Consider the following 17,873-nt stretch of genomic DNA (forward strand, 5'->3'; position numbering starts at 1 on the left):
TAGTTCTTATTTTTCACATAATCACAATTATGCTACTACTTTAACTCTGCAATTATTTCTATTATACCCTATAAGCATTCTACCTGGCAATCTATTAGACTTAAAACAAAATAAAATCTAAGATTAAATTGATCTTACATCTTTTTATCAGCATTATCTTTAGCTTATTTTTCCTTTAATGCTGAAAATAGAACCTGGGTCCCTGTGCATGCCAAGCAAATATACTACTACTGAGCTATATCTAAGACCCATCACTGTTAGCCTTTACTCCTTGAAAAATAATATCCAAAGTAGCAGACTTATATGCTAAGCCCTAAAAAAAGGTAAAAACATATTATAGAGAAAGATAACATAAATAGCGTAACAATGCCCAAATTCTGACATTACAAAATTAAAACTTTTACCAGAGATTCCTAAGTTATATCTTATTTCAAAAACAAAGTAATCTTGTGCTGTGGATATCACTCTGTATGCTGTGAATGTGTTGCTCGGATTTGGTTGATAAATAGAAGTGCTGACTGGCCAGTAGCCAGGCAGGAAGTATAGGCAGGACAAAGAGAGAAGAGAATTCTGGGAAGAAGGCTGAGTCAGGAGACACTGCCAGCTACAACCATGAGAAGCAAGATGTAAAGATACTACTAAGTCACGAGCCACGTGGCAAGGTATAGATTTATAGAAATGGGTTAATTTAAGATGTAAGATCTAGCTACCAAGAAGCCTGAGCCATTAGGCCATAGAGTTTTAATTAATGTAAGCCTCTGTGTGTTTACTTGGGGAACACTAGTGGGAGAGATTTGTCCCGCACTCCGGGACATAGGAAAACTTCAGCTACAATCTTGTTTTGCCTGAATTAAACTTCTACTACTTTTAATACATAGTTTCAAATAATTTAAAGTCGGGGGGAGGGGGGGGAATGCAAATATTTTAAGTATTTAAAAATATAAAAAAAATCAGGAAGTAAATTCATTATAAAGTTTGCCACTCACCAAATAATGTCAGTTTCAGTATTCTACTACACTGAATTGCAAAGGAAAGGTCAGAACTATCAAAAATTGTTATAAGATCTCCATCTGAAATTCAAAAGAAAAAGAAATTCAGATTTGCAACAGTAGTAAAGCAGGTCATACAAACAAAAATGTAAATTACAGACTACAATTAGAATCTCCCCTAAGAACCAAGTATCATCTAAGAAAGATTTTTTTAAAACATACTAAATCAACTTTGCCACCAATCTTATACATATTTATCATATACTCGTGAGAAAATGTAGCCAAAGTTAAGCAGGGTGGATGGTGCGCACCTTTAATCCCAGCACTAGGGACTAGGGAGGCAGAGCAGGCGAATCTCTCTGTTGAAGATAGCCTGCCTGGTCTACACAGAGAAACCCTTTCTCAAAAATGAATCATACAAATTAACTTTTAGTCTTAAGAGATACAACAATATCACAAATTACTAGATTAGATTGAAAAATCTTTCCATTCTAAAACACTTAAATATATTTACCAATTATGAAAACAAGGATTTCTCATGGTTCAAATCCTTACTTTTAATAAAATGCACTACCACAAATCGAGGGAGAGTTACATAAATTAATAGCATAGAGCTGCAAAAAGGGTTACAAGACCACTTTAGTAAACCAGAGTGAGACCTTTCAGATCACTGACCGACCATACTGAGGACAATTTTCTCCAGAATTGCATTCCCATGTAAATATATATAAAATAATACATGCTGAAGAGTAAGATACCCTAGGACCCTAACAATGAAAATATTGTATCCACTGAATGTTTCAAAAGCATTCACAAAGCTGAGGAAAGGTATGGGGTGGGGAAACCAGCCACAAGAGTCAGTCAAGGGTGTCTTCAAAAAACTGGGAGAGGAATTTTGTCCTGGGGCACTCTGCTAAACCCATTTTAAAACTTGTTAGACATATTTACTTTGAACAAATGTGTCAAAAACCAGGCATGAACTAAGTACTTTCTAATTGTTTTTAGATCTTTATAAGCAGACCCATACGTATACATATAGTGCTCAATTCTCAGGAATTTTGCTCATAAACACATTTCAAAGAAAATAACATACAAAAGCAAAAACCTAGAGACTTTCAGTACTCAGTCTTAGTCTTTTTCTTTCCTTGAATCCTATAACAGTAACAGAATGAGTATCTCTGTTGGGATGTTATCTAAGTTGCTATCTCATGTAGTGGCTAACACAGACTACAAAAAAACAATGTGAGCAAATTATATGATTTAAAAAAAAAAAAAACCACAAGGCCGGGCGGTGGTGGCACACGCCTTTAATCCCAGCACTCGGGAGGCAGAGGCAGGCGGATCTCTGTGAGTTCGAGGCCAGCCTGGTCTACCAAGTGAGTTCCAGGAAAGGCACAAAGGTACACAAAGAAACCCTGTCTCAAAAAACCAAAAATAAAAAAAAAAAAACAAAAAAAAAACCACAACCAAGGAAGAAAGGAGGGAGAGACATAAAAGTGGTAACCGAATATGGGGGGCAGATTTCAATACGGAAGATATCCCCAAGTGGAAGCCACAAATCACAACCCAACAGAACCACTCCTGCTTTAACAGGATAATGAACTAGGAATGTCTTCTACATTTTAAGTTGTCAAAAATGAAGGTAGTATGAAAGGTGTTCTGTGATATGCAATGCTACAATATTTATTATCTGATCCTGCACAGTTTGCCATCATGAGGGAGAAAAGAGAGCCAGTCAGTTGTAAAGTCAGTTTAAGACATACTAAGTGTGAGGCAAGAATAAAGTGTCTCAGGTTAAGATGATTATTAAAATATTGAGTTGTGGTGTTGGGTGTGTGGTTCATTGGTAAAGTGCTTGCCTAGAAGTCCTAGATTTGGTCCCTAGCCCAGTAAAAAAAAAAATATATATATATATATATATATATATATATATATATATATATATATATATATACACACACATACACACACACAATTTAAAAAACAAATTAAGTTGTAAATTCAAGAGAAGAAAAGAAATTCACTCAACTAAGGAATATATTTGAATGGTATAGAAGGGAAACTATGTATTTATAAACATGAGATTGCTCAAGAAAGTAAGAAGAATATGGTGACTCTCAAACATTAGTTTGGGTACCCTCAGATCCGATCCTGTATCAACAGAAAAGGAGAATTTACACATGTTGGTAGATGACCAACTTAGCTGATGACCAGTTCATTTACAATGTGTAAGTTGTACAAAATAGGTGCAAAAGGATGAACAATTTCCATCTGTAGCTCAGCAAAGCCATGTGACCCGGCTCTAATCAACACTATGTGTACAGATGTACATCATCTCAAACCCTAGCAAGTGAAATCTCTTCCCACTCTGTCCATCTGCATGCTGGATGTTAATGCTCAGGGTAGTCACAGGATGCTAGACAACCCTTCTTGATTTTTTCAATGTTGAACCACCAAGAACGTAAGGTTTCTATAATAATAACTGTCATGACTTAAGGCAGTCCTCACAGAAAAGTAGCTGTTAGTGATAAAAAGAAAATCAGGAAAAGCAGTGTCAGAGGTATTAGGGGATGATACTGTTTCAGCAAGGACAGTATAAGCAGCAATGCTAAATGACATTAGTAAACACTCAAAAAGAAAATTTCAATAGCGATGTTTTGTCAAGCAAAATTTATCTCTGTAAAAAAGAGTTGTGTCCAATGAGCCCAAGAGCACTCCTACAATCAACTGACAATGCACATCAGCATAACGCATACTGAAAACTCCTGCAACAAAGAAGCACAGCTAGCCAGGAGCAGCAAGCCTCAAGGCCATGGCAGGCTTGGACTCCATAGTTAAGACCTGCCAAAGGAGAAGAGAAAAAATCAAGACACACAACAGAGACACCTGCCTCTGTTTAAGCCAGCCTTCCCATATCTGGTTGCTAAAGAAATCCTTTTTCATCCAATACACAGTGAGAATCCCTCTCACTTTTGAACATATATGTGGAAGTTTGGGCAGGAAGAGAAAGAAAGTATTATTTGTGAAAATGTCAGACAATCCCTTTTAATAATAATTACATTTTTAGTGAACAAAGGACTTGTGTAAACTATGCAAATTGTAAATAAAAGAAAGTGGCCATTTAAGATTAGGGGGACAAGGAGATAGTACACTAAAAAAAGGCAAAAGAGCACTTATAATACTTAGATCTTAGAAATGTTCTTACCTTCATCCTTATACTTTATTGTAACTTCATCATTACTCAGAAGTTTTCCTCTGAATACTCTCTGCATCATTAGCACTAATTCATCGTAAGTAATATCTTCATTATGAATGGGAATTCGGCGGATATCTTCCCCAAGCTGAGCTTTGATAATTAGCTTCCCACTTAGGTCCAACTGTCCGTTCATGGTGGACTCCAGGATGCTCTATATATACAACTCTAGGAAAAAAACTGATGAAAATAGTTTTGATGACTAAACACGTTAAAAGAAAGCAGTAGAATGTTAATCCTTAAGAAAGTACCTAACAACCAGCGGTGGCAGCCCAGGGAGGAGGCAGGAGGCAGAGGCAGGTGGATCTCTGTGAGTCGGAGGCCAGCCTGGTCTACAAAGCGAGATCCAGGATAGCCAGAGCTGTTACACAGAGAAACCCTGTTTGAAGGTATGGAGGGGGAGTACCTGTCTTGTTGTTAACATATATTCTAAATGGTCTGGAAGCATTTTATTACTAATATAATATCTATTATTACATATAGTATCCTTTTACTCATATACTCAACTACTTAAAAGTAAATTCCTGATCTTCTACCCCCCAAAATTGCCTCTCCTGAAGTTTTCATATCTGTTAGTGGCAACTCTTTTCTTCTAGTAACACCAAAAAAGACCTTGCAGCTCCCTTAATCCAATTCAATATTTTGTCTGATTTATTTTAAAATGTCTCAAATGGTCTGCTTATTTACTTCCATCCATATTCATTGTATTTTCAACAAATCGGAAGTTTGTTCTTAAATAAAATCTAAAGGCATTATACTTGGAACCTTCCAAGGAATTCCCATAGAAACAGAAAACCCTGGCATGACCCAGCCTCTGGCCTAGTATTTAACCACATTTCCTACTTCTTTCCCTTATTCACATCTGCTACACCCATGTTTAAGATTCCCCTCCCAACTCAAGGCTTTGTTTACTGTCCTTTGCCTTCAATTCTTTCACAGCCCTCATGGAACCAGACTGCTAATCACATGTCATCTGTTAGAGTTTTCCCCTAAGAATCTAACTTAAAATGGCTCCTCCTCACTATCTTCTTCTCACTTGCTTTATTTTTCTTCAAAACACTGAACACTATGAGACATTTAATTTTACTGTTCCTGTTTTGTTTACTACCTTCCTAGAGTCTAAAAGAGGCCTTGTACATTAATAGTTATTCAAACAACTCTAATGTTAACCTGGGAGAGGAGGCATGTATGAACATGAAATTAGAGCCTATTTTTCCTAAATAAGATCTCAAGAGTACTTTTTCTAATTTCCTATTTTGGAAACTCAAAGAGAAAGGACAAGTGAGTAATATTCTCATGAGCTTTCTAACAAAACTATCCACGAACAAGCTACACAACTCTATTACCTGCCGACCCACATTACCTCCAACCAGAGTGGGTGTGTATGATTAGACTGTATTCCTTCATTTTTTTAAAGATTTATTTTGAATTGTGTGTAGGTGCTGCAGGAGGCCAGAGTGTTGGGTCACTAGGAGCTGGAGCCATAGGTGGTTGTGAGCGAGCCCCCTGGTATGGGTGCTGGAAACTGAATTCAGGTCCTCTGCAAGAGCAGTACCAGCTCCTAAGAGCTGGGCTGTCCCTCTCTCTCTCCAGGTGTGCACTCTTCATTTGAAGAAGAACTACCTGTAGAGTGGGCAGGATGAGCTCAAGGCCGCCTCAACTATAAACCAAGTTCAAGATCAGTCCAAGCTACTGGGGATTCTCTCAAAAGAAAGAAAAAGGGATAAGGATACAGATCAATGGTAAAGTGCTTGCTTAGCATACAAAATGCTTTGGGTTCAATAAATACTTGGTTTAATAAAATAACTCTAAACGTGACAGAAGTAGTTACTTAATATTAACTAACTCTAAACTAAAACGTGACAGAAGTAGTTACTTAATATTAATTTGCTATAAAATTTCCCTGTCTTGGGTTTTATTTTCCTCCTACTATCTTATTTCAGGTTATTCAGTAGGACTGTCTTATGTCTTTATAATCTTAAATTCTAAACACTAAGACCTTTAATAATTCAAATTACTACTGTAAAAATGCATATTTAGGATCAAATAATGGGTTAACATCTTTTTCTCAGGGCCAAGTAATTCCGGAACATGCTTATCTATCGACACAGAATGTTCTTACCATCCACTCTTTTCATCTGATCCAAGTAAATGGCCACTGAGAGCCATCTTAGCGGTCACGGCCTCCTACTGGCCATTTTGCTTTCAATCGTGACCTTTCACTACTGGCCGCCGTTTCCTTCTCCAAAACTGACTGACTTTCTACCACTGCACTTCTCTTGCAATTACTCTGCCCTGTTCCTCTAGTGTGGAAACGTCCTCACTCAGCAAAGAACCAAACTATTCAACTTGGGAAGCTTTTAATCAATCCTAAGTTATGTCATGATCATTAAATATAAATTCCCCAACATTCCTCCCACAAATACTCCAGTTTTTCCACCTAACTCTCCCTTAAATGAATCAACCCCTTCACACCCTGTGGGAAGACTACATTTTTACTAGCAGCTCTTTAAAGGAATGGGGTAGTAAACCTAAACACAACACTACAAGGTCAAGGTAGAACAAAGCGAACCATGTTTCACAATCTGGATGCCATGCTTATCTTAATACAAAGAACACAGTGTTTTTTTTAATCAGTCTCACAATGGACTTTTCATAAGGACTGTGATAACTTAAACCTCTATAGAACCAACTCTTCACTTGCTGGCCAAATTTGTTCTCTGCCTTTAAGAAATATTTACAGAACACCTACTATAGCCCAGGTCCTAAAGTATAGTAACTTTAACAAGATGGTAAATACCCCATGCTTTCATTGACAGCCCGACAGGAAAGATCTTCAATGAATCTGCAGTTACTGCCTTCTATCTGTAGGCTATATAAACTAGCAATATACAGATTAAGGACCAGTGCTTAGTTTCAGTAAAACGTTATTCTTTTTTTTTTTTTTTTTTTTTTTTGGTTTTTCGAGACAGGGTTTCTCTGTGTAGCTTTGCGCCTTTCCTGGAGCTCACTTGGTAGCCCAGGCTGGCCTCGAACTCACAGAGATCCGCCTGGCTCTGCCTCCCGAGTGCTGGGATTAAAGGCGTGCGCCACCACCGCCCGGCTTCGTAAAACGTTATTCTATATTCCCAGAAGCACCTAGAATAGTACCCGACATACAAAAGCTACTTAAGGAGCTTTGTTTCCTGCACAAAGGGGCCAATGAGCAAAGACACTTGGAGAAGAAAGCTGGAACATTAAGTCAGTTCCAGATTCATCTTCTTTATGTGGCCAAAGGGGGCGCCTCATATCAACATAGACTCCCAAGTAAGACAAAGTTCCAGCACAAACGTACTTCCCAATATACCCTCTGATGGGACTGGGAAGCACTGAGTTCCAATGCACCTAAAAACTACCTATCATTACCATCTGCTGTGGATGGCCCAGACTCACTTCTAGTGTTTCCTAGTGACTGTAAACTCCCTGCAGTCTTTGCAAAAAGCTGACCCCTACTGTTGCAGTGATCTCAGGTAAATACATAAGCCTCGCAGTTATTTCCTCATCCACACAGGTTTTTAAGTGCGGTCCTCCTTTTCTCTAACAAGGTAGAGATTAACACGAATTAGTTCCCAGAACTGTTGGTGAGATCCCTATGACATTTTTTGACCTATATCTAGTGGCTGTCTTACTACTCCTGAAGTCCAGAAGTGACTCAACCACTAACGTGCGCCCCCCCCCCCCCCTCCATCCAGGAAACTTTCTGATTCCTGGGATAAACCGATGTGCCCAAGGACATAAAGCATGCCCCCTACACTAGGAAATATGACCAACAGGGAAGCCTCGGGCTCCTCTTGCTTACCCTGGTGATAAGTCCCTCATAAAATTCAGAAGCTACACACACCCACTAAGCTTCCTTAAAAAGGACAGACAGACAGAAAAAAAAAAAAAACCTGATTATTCTAAAACTGCCAAGAGGCCTCAAGATCTGTCTGACATGCCTGTAAGCAAGAATGGTAACCATGTTCCCTGGCAGTTATGCGAGCTCAAGGTCCCCCACGGCGCACTCTTTTCACACGATAAAGGAAAGTGATGGCTGAATTTGTATAACCTTTGAGACCAGGTATCTACAGCTCTTCCAACCGTGCCCAGAGACAAAACTTACAAAAGTTAGGAACTGTCATCACTGAAACTGGGTAAGGCCTCAAGAGGACACCAAGCGTGACAGCGTAGGACCGACGATTGGGGTTCCTTCCTGTGACCCCAATCTCTGTATTCCCTGTGGGGTCCACGCTCCGCCACCCAAACCACTCTCTAGGGGCTGGGCACCCAACGCTCCGGGCCTCCTCAAGCCCCTCTTTCTCTCTCTCCCTGGAAGGATTCAACTCTCCACCTTCCAAAAGCCACCCTGGAGCCAGGCAGGGTGAGGCACCCAACGCCCCGGGCCTCCTGAATCCCCCCTTTCTTCAAATCGGGTTAATTCCACCCTTGGGGGGGAGGTGGGGGGACCCCGAGGGTACAGGGACCCGGGGATCAGCCGATCCAAACGCCCTCCAGGCCAGGCCAGGCCGGATCGGGTCGGGCCGGACCGGGCGCCCTCCCCTCCCCCTCCCGGCCGCCCCTCCCCCGCGCAGGGCGGCTCGGCGGCCTCCCCCGGGGCCCCTCACTCCCAGTCCCCCTTCCCACGGTGCCCGGCCCCACCCGCCCGCCCGGCGCCGGGAGGTTCCAGAAGCCCTCCAGCCCGCCCGGATCGTGTCCTCCCCACCCGCCCGGGTCTCCTCCGAGAGCGGCGGCACGCGGCGCTCCGGCGGCCGTACCCGCTGGCCGAGGCCGCTGTCTGCCGCCGACCCGGCCGCTGCTGGCGAGGCCGCCGCCGCCGCCGCCGCCGCCCGCAGTGTTGCAGATGGGCCGCCCTCCCGAAGCCGAAGCCGAAGCCGACGAAGCCGAAGCAGCCGCCGAGCCAGGAGCTCGCTGCGCAGGCCCGGCCAATCGCGCACACCCAACCAGCCGAGCGAGAGAGCCGCGGGCCCGTACGTGGCAGGTGGGAAGGAGCAGGGGCGGGGAGCCCAAGAAAATGAAATCTAGAAAAGGAAAAAGAAAAAAAAAAATTACCCAAAAAAAAAAAAAAAAATCCGCCCCGTCGCCCCGCCTCTAAGCGAACGGGCCCGCCCAGAACGCATGCGCGGTGGCGTGAGGCGCCCGGTGGGCCAAGCCCCGGCTGCGTGGGGTGAGCGGCCCCGCTTCCTCACTGGATGGCCGGGAGTAGGAAGTGCGAGCCAGGCCAGGCGGGCACGCATGCGCGGGGCGGGGGGCGGGGAAGCGAGGTGGGGGGGGGGATTGCCAGCACTTCCGGTTTTCCGGACCGCCCGGAGTTCCTAACTCATCGCCGGTGGGCGGGGCGCCGTCTGCAAGCGCCGGGACTTGGTTCGGAGAGCCTGGTTGGACGCGGGCGGCTGTCGGACGGAACGGCTGGGTGCTTGCTGTCGACGTGTGGCTGTCGTAGTCAGCGAGCGAATCTGTCACACATCTCGGAAACAAAACAAAACAAAACGAACCCCTTTCCCGCCGCCTTTCTACGAATCCGTTCATTCATTCACTGCAGGGCGCCTACGCTTTGCTGCAAGAGTGTTAAGGATGCCGATGAGTCAGCTCGCGAGCTGGGAGGTACCCAAACGTTTAGGAAGGCCGGCCGCGTTCAGGGGGCACACCTGTGGGTGACAAAACATGGAAATTAAAGCCAAGGGTCCCAGAAGGGGGATGAACATACCCTACAGTCGCTTAAGTTCTTTTTTTTTTTTACAAGGTGTTTGCTTTGGGTGGGATCGGCCTCAGACTGATCCCTGAAGTTTGTAGCGTTTACCTCAAAGTGTTTTGTCATTATAAATGATTTTTACAGTTGCATGGAACACTGTTTCAGCAGCTGCTTTCAGGGAAGGGGAAGCAGAGACCTACTGATGGAATGAAAGGTTCCCCTATTTTCTCTGGGAACTCAATGCTTCCCATTTAAATCGAATAGTACAGATTCAGAGAAATTTGACGTTGTCAGGTAATAGTATTCCACTGTCCTTTTTTTTTAAATGAAACAATGCCAGTATTAATGTTTTTTAAAAAATATGCATTTTATGTAAAAGAGTGACCTGTCTTATCTTCAAGCACACCAGAAGAGGGAATCAGATTCCATTACAGATTGTTGTGAGCCACCATGTGGGTGCGGGGAATTGAACTCAGGTCCTCTGGAAGAGCAGCCAGTGCTCTTAACCCCTGAGCCATCTCTCCAGCCCTGTTGTGCTGTCTTTCTGATGGCTTGGAGTTTTTAAAGCCACATTTCTATGCATTGAGGTAAAATTCCCTCTACCATTCTTCCTAAATTTAGATCAGACCCTAGGACAAGAGGAGTGTAGCAGAGAAACCTTGGACGTGAGAACATGCATACCCATTAATATTTTGTTTTCAAGAGAAAATTTCAGAACATTGAAAAGAAACATACTTAGATAGTTAAACCTCAAGAACATTTTGTGTGCACAAAGAAAGTCTCAAAACGTCATTTTGGCATGCCAAAAAGAGTTACCATAGTAGCAAAAGATTTCAGGCTTTAGAAAGGACTGCTTACAAGATTGACCCCTGGCTAGTGTCTGAGCAATTAGAATTCTAGAATGCTTCCACTATTCTTTATTAAGAGCGGTGTATTGTGTCTAAAGTGAGTGAGTGTTTTATGCTGAACACATCTGCTTGTATTCTGAGTGCCAGGAATTTCAGCACATGGCATCCAGTGGATGCCCACTGTCACCCAATAATCTCTTTTAACAACAACAACAGGAAAAAGTAAGCACAGTGAAGTGGTATAGTCTAACACTGTTATGTCTTACATGATACTTCCAGCAGACTTTTTCACAGGGTTTGGGGATTTGTTGCTGAGAGAACTGAAAACTTAGATTCATGCTCTGGTTTCGTTCCTACTTCTCTCTGTAAGACTTGTTCCTTTTCTACTCTTCCTTTGTATCCTTTCTATAATGCCATATCTATGGAACTTCAAAGTGGTCCTTGACGTGGCTACGTGGTCACAGTTCCCTATACCATCTTCGTGAAAAACATACCATGACAAGAGGTATATAATTTGAGTATTTTTTTTTTCCATCTAGATGAAACACAGAGGCCTCATTACCAGAGTAAACTGGAGAGAAGCAGGTTGTGGATTTAATAGCTGGCCCATGGAGGACTTTGGCTCTGCCTTTGGCACTGCTGTTTGTGTGTTTTAAGGATGTTATACTCATGCATTATTTAACTGGGGGTAATATTTTCTTAAGAAGAATTTCTGCCTACCTTTACAGTCACAAATTTTAGCAGGGGTAGGAGATTCGGAGTTTGCCTTGCCTTGCTTATTCCTTTCCAGCATCTTGCACTCTTATCTCAAACCACATAACTTGTAACTGAGTCCAAACTCTTAGTCTAGAACACTTGCCTTCTCTGTTGCTGCCTGGTGAGTACTGGGGGAGTGGGATCATCTTCCTTTATTATCACCACGGTCCAGAAAGTCTCCATTATTGTATTACGGTTTCATGGTAACTCGTATCAAAGTCCAACAAATTGTAAAGATTCTACTTGCACACGTAGCAAAGCTCCACTGGGAGATAGTGCAGATAGGAACTGTACCATAGATCTCTGAGAATGTCTTGTAAGAGACAGCAGCATTGGATCATGCCACCCTGCTCTAACACACACACACACACACACACACACACACACACACACACACACACACACACTCCACATCTCCATGAAAGAGCTGGTATTCAGAAACATGATCAATGGGCTAAAAATGAATTATAACTGCTTCCCCTTTCTGAAATAATTAACAAATCAGAACCTTACAAGTTAATGCTCAGTTTCTACATTGCTATTGTAAAATGAGTCAGCCATCTTAGAAAACACCTCAGCTGTTGTTTGTTTGTTTTAATAAGGTGTTTTAAAATAAAGTTCCATATACAATTACTCTGTGACCCAACAATACCTGCAATATTTTAAGAGCAAATAAAATGTTAGCATAAAGACTTATACAAAAATGATGTAAATGTTTGGTTCATAATATTCAAAATCTGATGAAATGTTTTCTTCTTACATGAAAGAACAAACACAAAATTTCTTAAGTAGATGAGAACTTCAGTGGATTTAGTGGATAGTAAAGACGTATTTGGATGGGAAGGGAATCTGATAGGGAGAGCTCCTGTGTGCCTGCTAGCTTTGCAAGTGGCGTAGATCACCAGATGTTCACTGCAAGCTTCCTTGGCAGTGTGGTGGTTTGTGTCAGGAGGTGGGTGTCAGGACTTTTAAGAGGCAAGGCCTCCTGGGAGGCCCTTGGGTCCTGGGGAAGCCGTCCTCAGAAGGAATTAAAATCTTCTGGAGATCTCTGAACTCTGCAAAGACTGGGTTGCTTAAGAGCAAAGCCACCTCCCAGACTTGCTAAAGACATGTTATTACCTTTCAACACACTTATCCAAGGACTGAGAATTTATCTTAAGGAAGCTATTTAAGCAAAGAAAAAAATTGTATCTGTATCCATTTATTCATAGCTTTTCCTATGTGTTAAATATTGAAATCAATGGAATAGACAATAGGGAAATAAATTAATGATTCATGTCATATTATTGTTATTATTATGATGAGTTATTATTGTGATGAGGACTATTTAGTATGTAATGGTAAGTAAAACAGTGTAATTTCATTTACTGTTAGTTATGACAAGGACTGTAGGGAAAATGGAAAAGTAGACAGTTTAAAATTAAGATGTTATGGATATTAATTTTATAAAAATATTTGGGAAGATGATTATTCAATAGCTTTAAAAGTATATAAATTACACACCTAAGGTACACAATGTGATATTGACATAGACAAACAGTTACCACACACATGCTAACTTATGCATCTCCTCACAGCCCTGCATGTGCGAACCAGGTGCATGAAGAGTTGGGGAACCACTCTGTGACGAACCCTCAGCATTGGCATGAGAACAGTACACTACTGTTAGCTGTAGTGCCCCTGCTGCTGTACAGTGGAGTTCTAGAACTTACCCAGTCTGTAGCTGGAAGTTTGCAGCAAACAACCCCCCCACCACCACCACCCAACCCCTGGGTGTAGTATTCTCTTCTACCCTGGGGGTAACTATTTTAGAATCCACAGAGACCTGAAATTATATACAGTATCTCTGCAACTGGGTTCTTTGGAGTAATCCACGCTGCTGCAAACAGCAATGCCTCTTTCTTTCTTTCTGAAGGCTGAGTAATAGCACACTGTATAAACAATATGTAAAATGTCAATTTATGATGTCATTCAACTTAAAGTTTCTGTACAAAAGCAGTATCAATCTAGTAAAAATGATACTTCAGATTTGAGATTTGATCTTTTCCTGGATAAGTGACTCATGGTATGAAAATTTCAAAATGTTGGGCTTTGGCTTACAAGCCACAGCTCCAGTCAGCCACACAGTCATGACAGTGAAAAACTGTACTGTCCAGCATATCCTATAATAGTCAATAAACTACACCTTACTATAAAACCATCCCTGTGCTAGGTGATTTTGTCCAAATGTCAGTGAATGTAAGTGATCTGGACATGTTCCTGTAGGCTAAGCTATATTAGGCATACTTGCTACATTAGACATATTAAATTCACTTTATTATGGTGTTTTTAATTTACAATGAATTTAACTGGATACAAACTCATAAGGCAAAGCACATCCATATATGCTACAACTAACTTATCCAATCATCAAAAAACCAATAATTAGGTGGTTTTTATCAGCTTTACTATTGTGAAGAACACTACTTCAACATGAAAGTAGAGATATCTATACAGGTTCTGATTTCATTTCCTTAGGCTATATGCCGGGGGGGGGGTGTGTGGAGAGGGTGCTAGTTCTTATGGTATTTATATTTTTAATTTTTGAGGGATATTTTTGCCATTTTCAATAATGGCTGAACTAATTTACGTTCCCACCAACGGTGTGTATAGATTCTCTCCACATCCTCAGCAACATTAGTTATCTCTCAGAACCCTTTTTAAAAAGGCAGGTTTAACAGGTGTGCAGTCATATTCCACTGTGGTTTGATTTCCATTTCCATGTTAGCTCTTATGACATCTTTCGGGAAAGGTCTACTTAGGTCCTTTGCTCATTTGTTAATCAGTTTGTTTGCAGTGTTTGGGGCAAGTGTGTGATTTTGTATGTGTTCGTGAAAGCCTTTTTACATGGACATTGTTGCGTTGGGTGGTTGAACCCAGCTGCCTGCAACTCCTTCATCATGTCAGAACTTGTCTCTGGAGACAGGAATGGAAAGATGTCTGATCACCACATTAGTGAGGTTCCACAGACATTCCCAGGAGTTGACAAGCTGATGTATCAGCTGCTACTTTTGATACCAACTTCTCAAGTGTTTACAAAGTATGCCCAGTTCTTCTAAATGAAGCAATGAGCTTGAGAAGGATTACCATTTGTTACTGACAAGACAGGAAAGAAGGAGCAAGATAAACTTAAAGGTGGAAGAGATAAGAGAAAAAGCAAGCCAGACTGGCAGTTGAACAGTGAACTTTCAACTGTCAGTTGAGATGCAGGCAAGAAAACCCAAAGGTCAATGATTGGTTTCCCTTGACACTGCAAAAACAGAGCACTCAGGAACTGTTATCACACAAAGGTAACCAGAAACCATGGAAAGTAGAAACTGCTTATGCACAACAGCAACAGCATGAAAACCAGTTCCCAGTCTTCCTTACTACAAATTTTATTTCCTGCTCTCCCTATGGATGGTCCCATTCAAACCCAGTTCAGACAAGGAAGAAGAGTGGATGAGTGATCAGACTTAGGCTGGCTTATTTGCCAACAGATGTTCACGTCCTGTCAGATGTAGTAGACCTTTAAATAGTGCGGTCAGCATCCCTTTTGAGATGTAATTGTCCATTACTCATGGTGCTTAAGCATCTGTCAACCCAGATCATCCCTACTCTCCTTCACAGTGGGTACTTGACGGAGACTACACCAGCATTCTCGAACACAACGCACACGTCCTGGGTAGGACACACCAGCTCTGGGCCTGTTGGTCCTTGATTCTCCCTGCCCACTGTACTCTGGCGCTGAGGGCTTCCTGTGCTCCATAGACCCCTGTCTCTGCTGGCTTTTTGCTGACTGCATCCAATGTGGGACGTGCTGGGAAGCCCCGGGGTAGGATGGGGTGGCAGCCAAGGTTCTTCTCTGCCCTTTCTCCAGTGAAAGCTGGTTGATTCTTTGTCTCCCGCTCACACCACAGGGAAGAGGTGTTTTTCAGCTCCAGCTCATATCTTCACACCTCTGACTTAAGAAAAGAGTCATCTCCTCCCTTTTTGCTCCTCTGTGGCCATCTGCAGCAGGTCTCGATTTGTCTGTGCTTTCTAAGTAGGTAAAATAAATGATCTGTCTTAGAGGTCCTGTTTCCAGCAGCCCTGCTTCCCGATGGAACAGGAAATAAAAGCTCAATAGGATTTATCTTGTGCTTTGCCAAGAGGAATGAAATCCCTCTTCTTGTTAGACCTTAAGGATGTAGGGTTAGGAGTGACCGTTAATAGCCATATTTGAGAACAATGATAAACACACGGAGACAGGAAGCGGGGAAGAATCCTGATACATTATTACTATCCTTTGTTCTAACTAGACCTGGAGTTAATGTTACCATGCATTATTTCATGTCTCAATCCAGGACACTTGAAAGTTTATAATAGCTGTTTTTAATAGATAAGACAGGACCATAAACAAATGGAGCATAGAAAAATTATCTGAAGCCAACTTGGCCCTTGGACTTTACATTTATTAAGCCAGGAAATTCCCTTTAACCTTTAATCTAAATTTGAGTTGTATTTGTATCACCAGACCTTAAGACTACTGACTACCACCCCAGGTAAAAGTTCAAACCAGAGGAATGGTTTCCTGATGGTAGGACTTCAGAGTTTCATGTGAACGAGTCTCCACCACTGCATGTGGACCTTGCACATTTAAAGGAACATTGTATGGAATCTTATTTGGTATACTCCAAAGATACTGGGAAAAACAAAGAAACAAGTATAGACAACCAAAGGAAAGAGAAATCCCACCCTCTGGCTGAACATAGCTTTTAGTGACTTTTTTTTTTTCACATTTACAGGACTTTACTTAAGAGATATTTTCATCTGATCCATTTCTTTTTATATTTGTTTATTTATTTATTTATTTATTTATTTATTCGTTCATTCATTTACTTATTTATTTATTTACTTATTTATTTATTTATTATGTATACAGTATTCTGCCTGCAGGCCAGAAGAGGACACCAGATCTAATTCTAGATGATTGTGAGCCACCATGTGGTTGCTGGGAATTGAACTCAGGACCTCTGGAAGAAGAGCCAGTGTTGTTAACCTCTGAGCTATATGTCCAGCCCCCGCATCTGATCCAATTTTGAGTTAGTCACATCTTGTTTTTCTCTGTGTCCAGCCCATATCTAGGTGTATCAGTACAATACCACAGAGAGTCCTGGCCCTTTAGAACTGCTCTTCTTCTGTACTTTCTTCTTTTTGCTTTGTCTGCTCTCCTACAAGGTCTCATTTATATTACAGATCAAATAAGCTTGTCTTGGTTTGCCTAGGAATCCAACTGTCATTTGCGACCACTTCTGTAAGAATGCACATTCTTTGAGGAATGGAGAGAAGGATTTGCATTTAAGAGCACTGGCTGCTCTTGCAGAGGAACCCAGGTTCAAATCCCAGCCCCCGCATGTCTGCTCATAACTGTCTGTAACTCCAGTCCCAGGGGATCTGACCCCTCTTCTGGTTTCCACAGGCCCTTGCATGTACATGGTGAATAGACATACATGCAGGCTAAAAAGCAGATACACATTTAATAAGTTAAATAAAATTAAAGGAAGAATGCTGTCTTTAGGGAATGGTGAGGAGGCTATGCCAAGTTGACATGGAATTTGTTACTTCCTTGGTTCATACACTCATACCAGTTGCCTAGTTTATGGCAAAACAAAAGCAACAATTCAAAGATAGTATCTCCTCAGTCCAGTGGGGTGTTCCCCACTCCAGTGGGAGCTGTTCACAATTCAACGGTTTGAAAGTCTAGGAATATCTAGAGCTTCTAAAAGCCATACATATGATTGTGACTGCATTTTTTTTTCATTTTCTGAGTCCAAGTGTCACTACATCAATTGTGTGTGTGTGTGTGTGTGTGTGTGTGTGTGTGTGTGTGTGTGTGTGCATGCAGTAAATAACTAGAGACTTAGCAGTCTATTAAGTCATATCTCTAGCCATTTCTTACAGAACTGATTATTTGGCCACAAAACATTTTTTTAAAACAATAACAACAACAAAAATCTTTTCCTAGTGGTGAAACTGGTTGACAAATTCTTCATCAGCAAAAGCATAATGTGTGCAAGCCACTCCCTGTCCTTATCAGGAGTCATTTTGTTCTAGAAGGTAGTTTTTCCTCATGTCTTTTTTAATGAGCTGTAAAAGAATTTGTTTTAAGTTCTACATGATTGTCAAAGTGTGTCATGCAAACTTAATGGCATAACAATGGTCATCTTGAATACTGTACTGTATTCTTGACTTGATTCACATAATAGTCTAGTGAAAACCACAAAAAACTACCAAGTCCA

General features: G+C 41.5%; 2 protein-coding genes and 1 long non-coding RNA gene across 7 annotated transcripts in view; 2 read left to right on the plus strand and 1 right to left on the minus strand.

The window, feature by feature from the left end:
* Tfg (trafficking from ER to golgi regulator) overlaps nucleotides 1-9,173 on the minus strand; it is a 31,047-nt gene extending 21,874 nt beyond the window's left edge. For 3 of the 5 annotated variants that reach the window (XM_076549043.1, XM_076549042.1, XM_076549044.1), the window contains exons 1-3: nucleotides 9,036-9,173; nucleotides 4,195-4,422; nucleotides 987-1,070 (exon numbers count right to left, since the gene is read on the minus strand). In XM_076549043.1, the coding sequence (XP_076405158.1) occupies nucleotides 987-1,070; nucleotides 4,195-4,378 (268 nt within the window). In that variant the 5' untranslated portion in view covers nucleotides 4,379-4,422; nucleotides 9,036-9,173. Of the gene's footprint in view, nucleotides 1-986; nucleotides 1,071-4,194; nucleotides 4,423-8,383; nucleotides 8,831-9,035 lie in introns of those variants that run through there. The other 2 variants (XM_006995758.4, XM_006995757.4) reach the window with 1 other exon arrangement.
* On the plus strand, nucleotides 4,960-6,036 carry LOC143268136 (uncharacterized). Its single transcript, XR_013043782.1, has 2 exons — nucleotides 4,960-5,523; nucleotides 5,682-6,036. It is a non-coding gene; the product is annotated as an uncharacterized LOC143268136 (long non-coding RNA).
* On the plus strand, nucleotides 8,216-13,325 carry LOC143268034 (uncharacterized). Its single transcript, XM_076548348.1, has 3 exons — nucleotides 8,216-8,221; nucleotides 8,452-9,259; nucleotides 13,152-13,325. The coding sequence occupies exons 1-3, from the start codon at nucleotides 8,216-8,218 to the stop codon at nucleotides 13,199-13,201; spliced, it is 864 nt and encodes a 287-aa protein (XP_076404463.1). The 3' UTR covers nucleotides 13,202-13,325.
* The last annotated feature ends 4,548 nt before the right edge of the window (nucleotides 13,326-17,873 follow it).

The sequence above is a fragment of the Peromyscus maniculatus genome, chromosome 12 (genome assembly GCF_049852395.1).
Source record: "Peromyscus maniculatus bairdii isolate BWxNUB_F1_BW_parent chromosome 12, HU_Pman_BW_mat_3.1, whole genome shotgun sequence".
Taxonomy (NCBI): Eukaryota; Metazoa; Chordata; class Mammalia; order Rodentia; family Cricetidae; genus Peromyscus; species Peromyscus maniculatus.

What these genes read in the sequence shown, in the direction of transcription:
- LOC143268034 (XM_076548348.1), top strand. An exon ending in CGCGGGCCCGTACGTGGCAG is followed by an intron (nt 9,260 to 13,151) that starts GTGGGAAGGAGC and finishes ATCTCCTCACAG; the next exon opens with CCCTGCATGTGCGAACCAGG.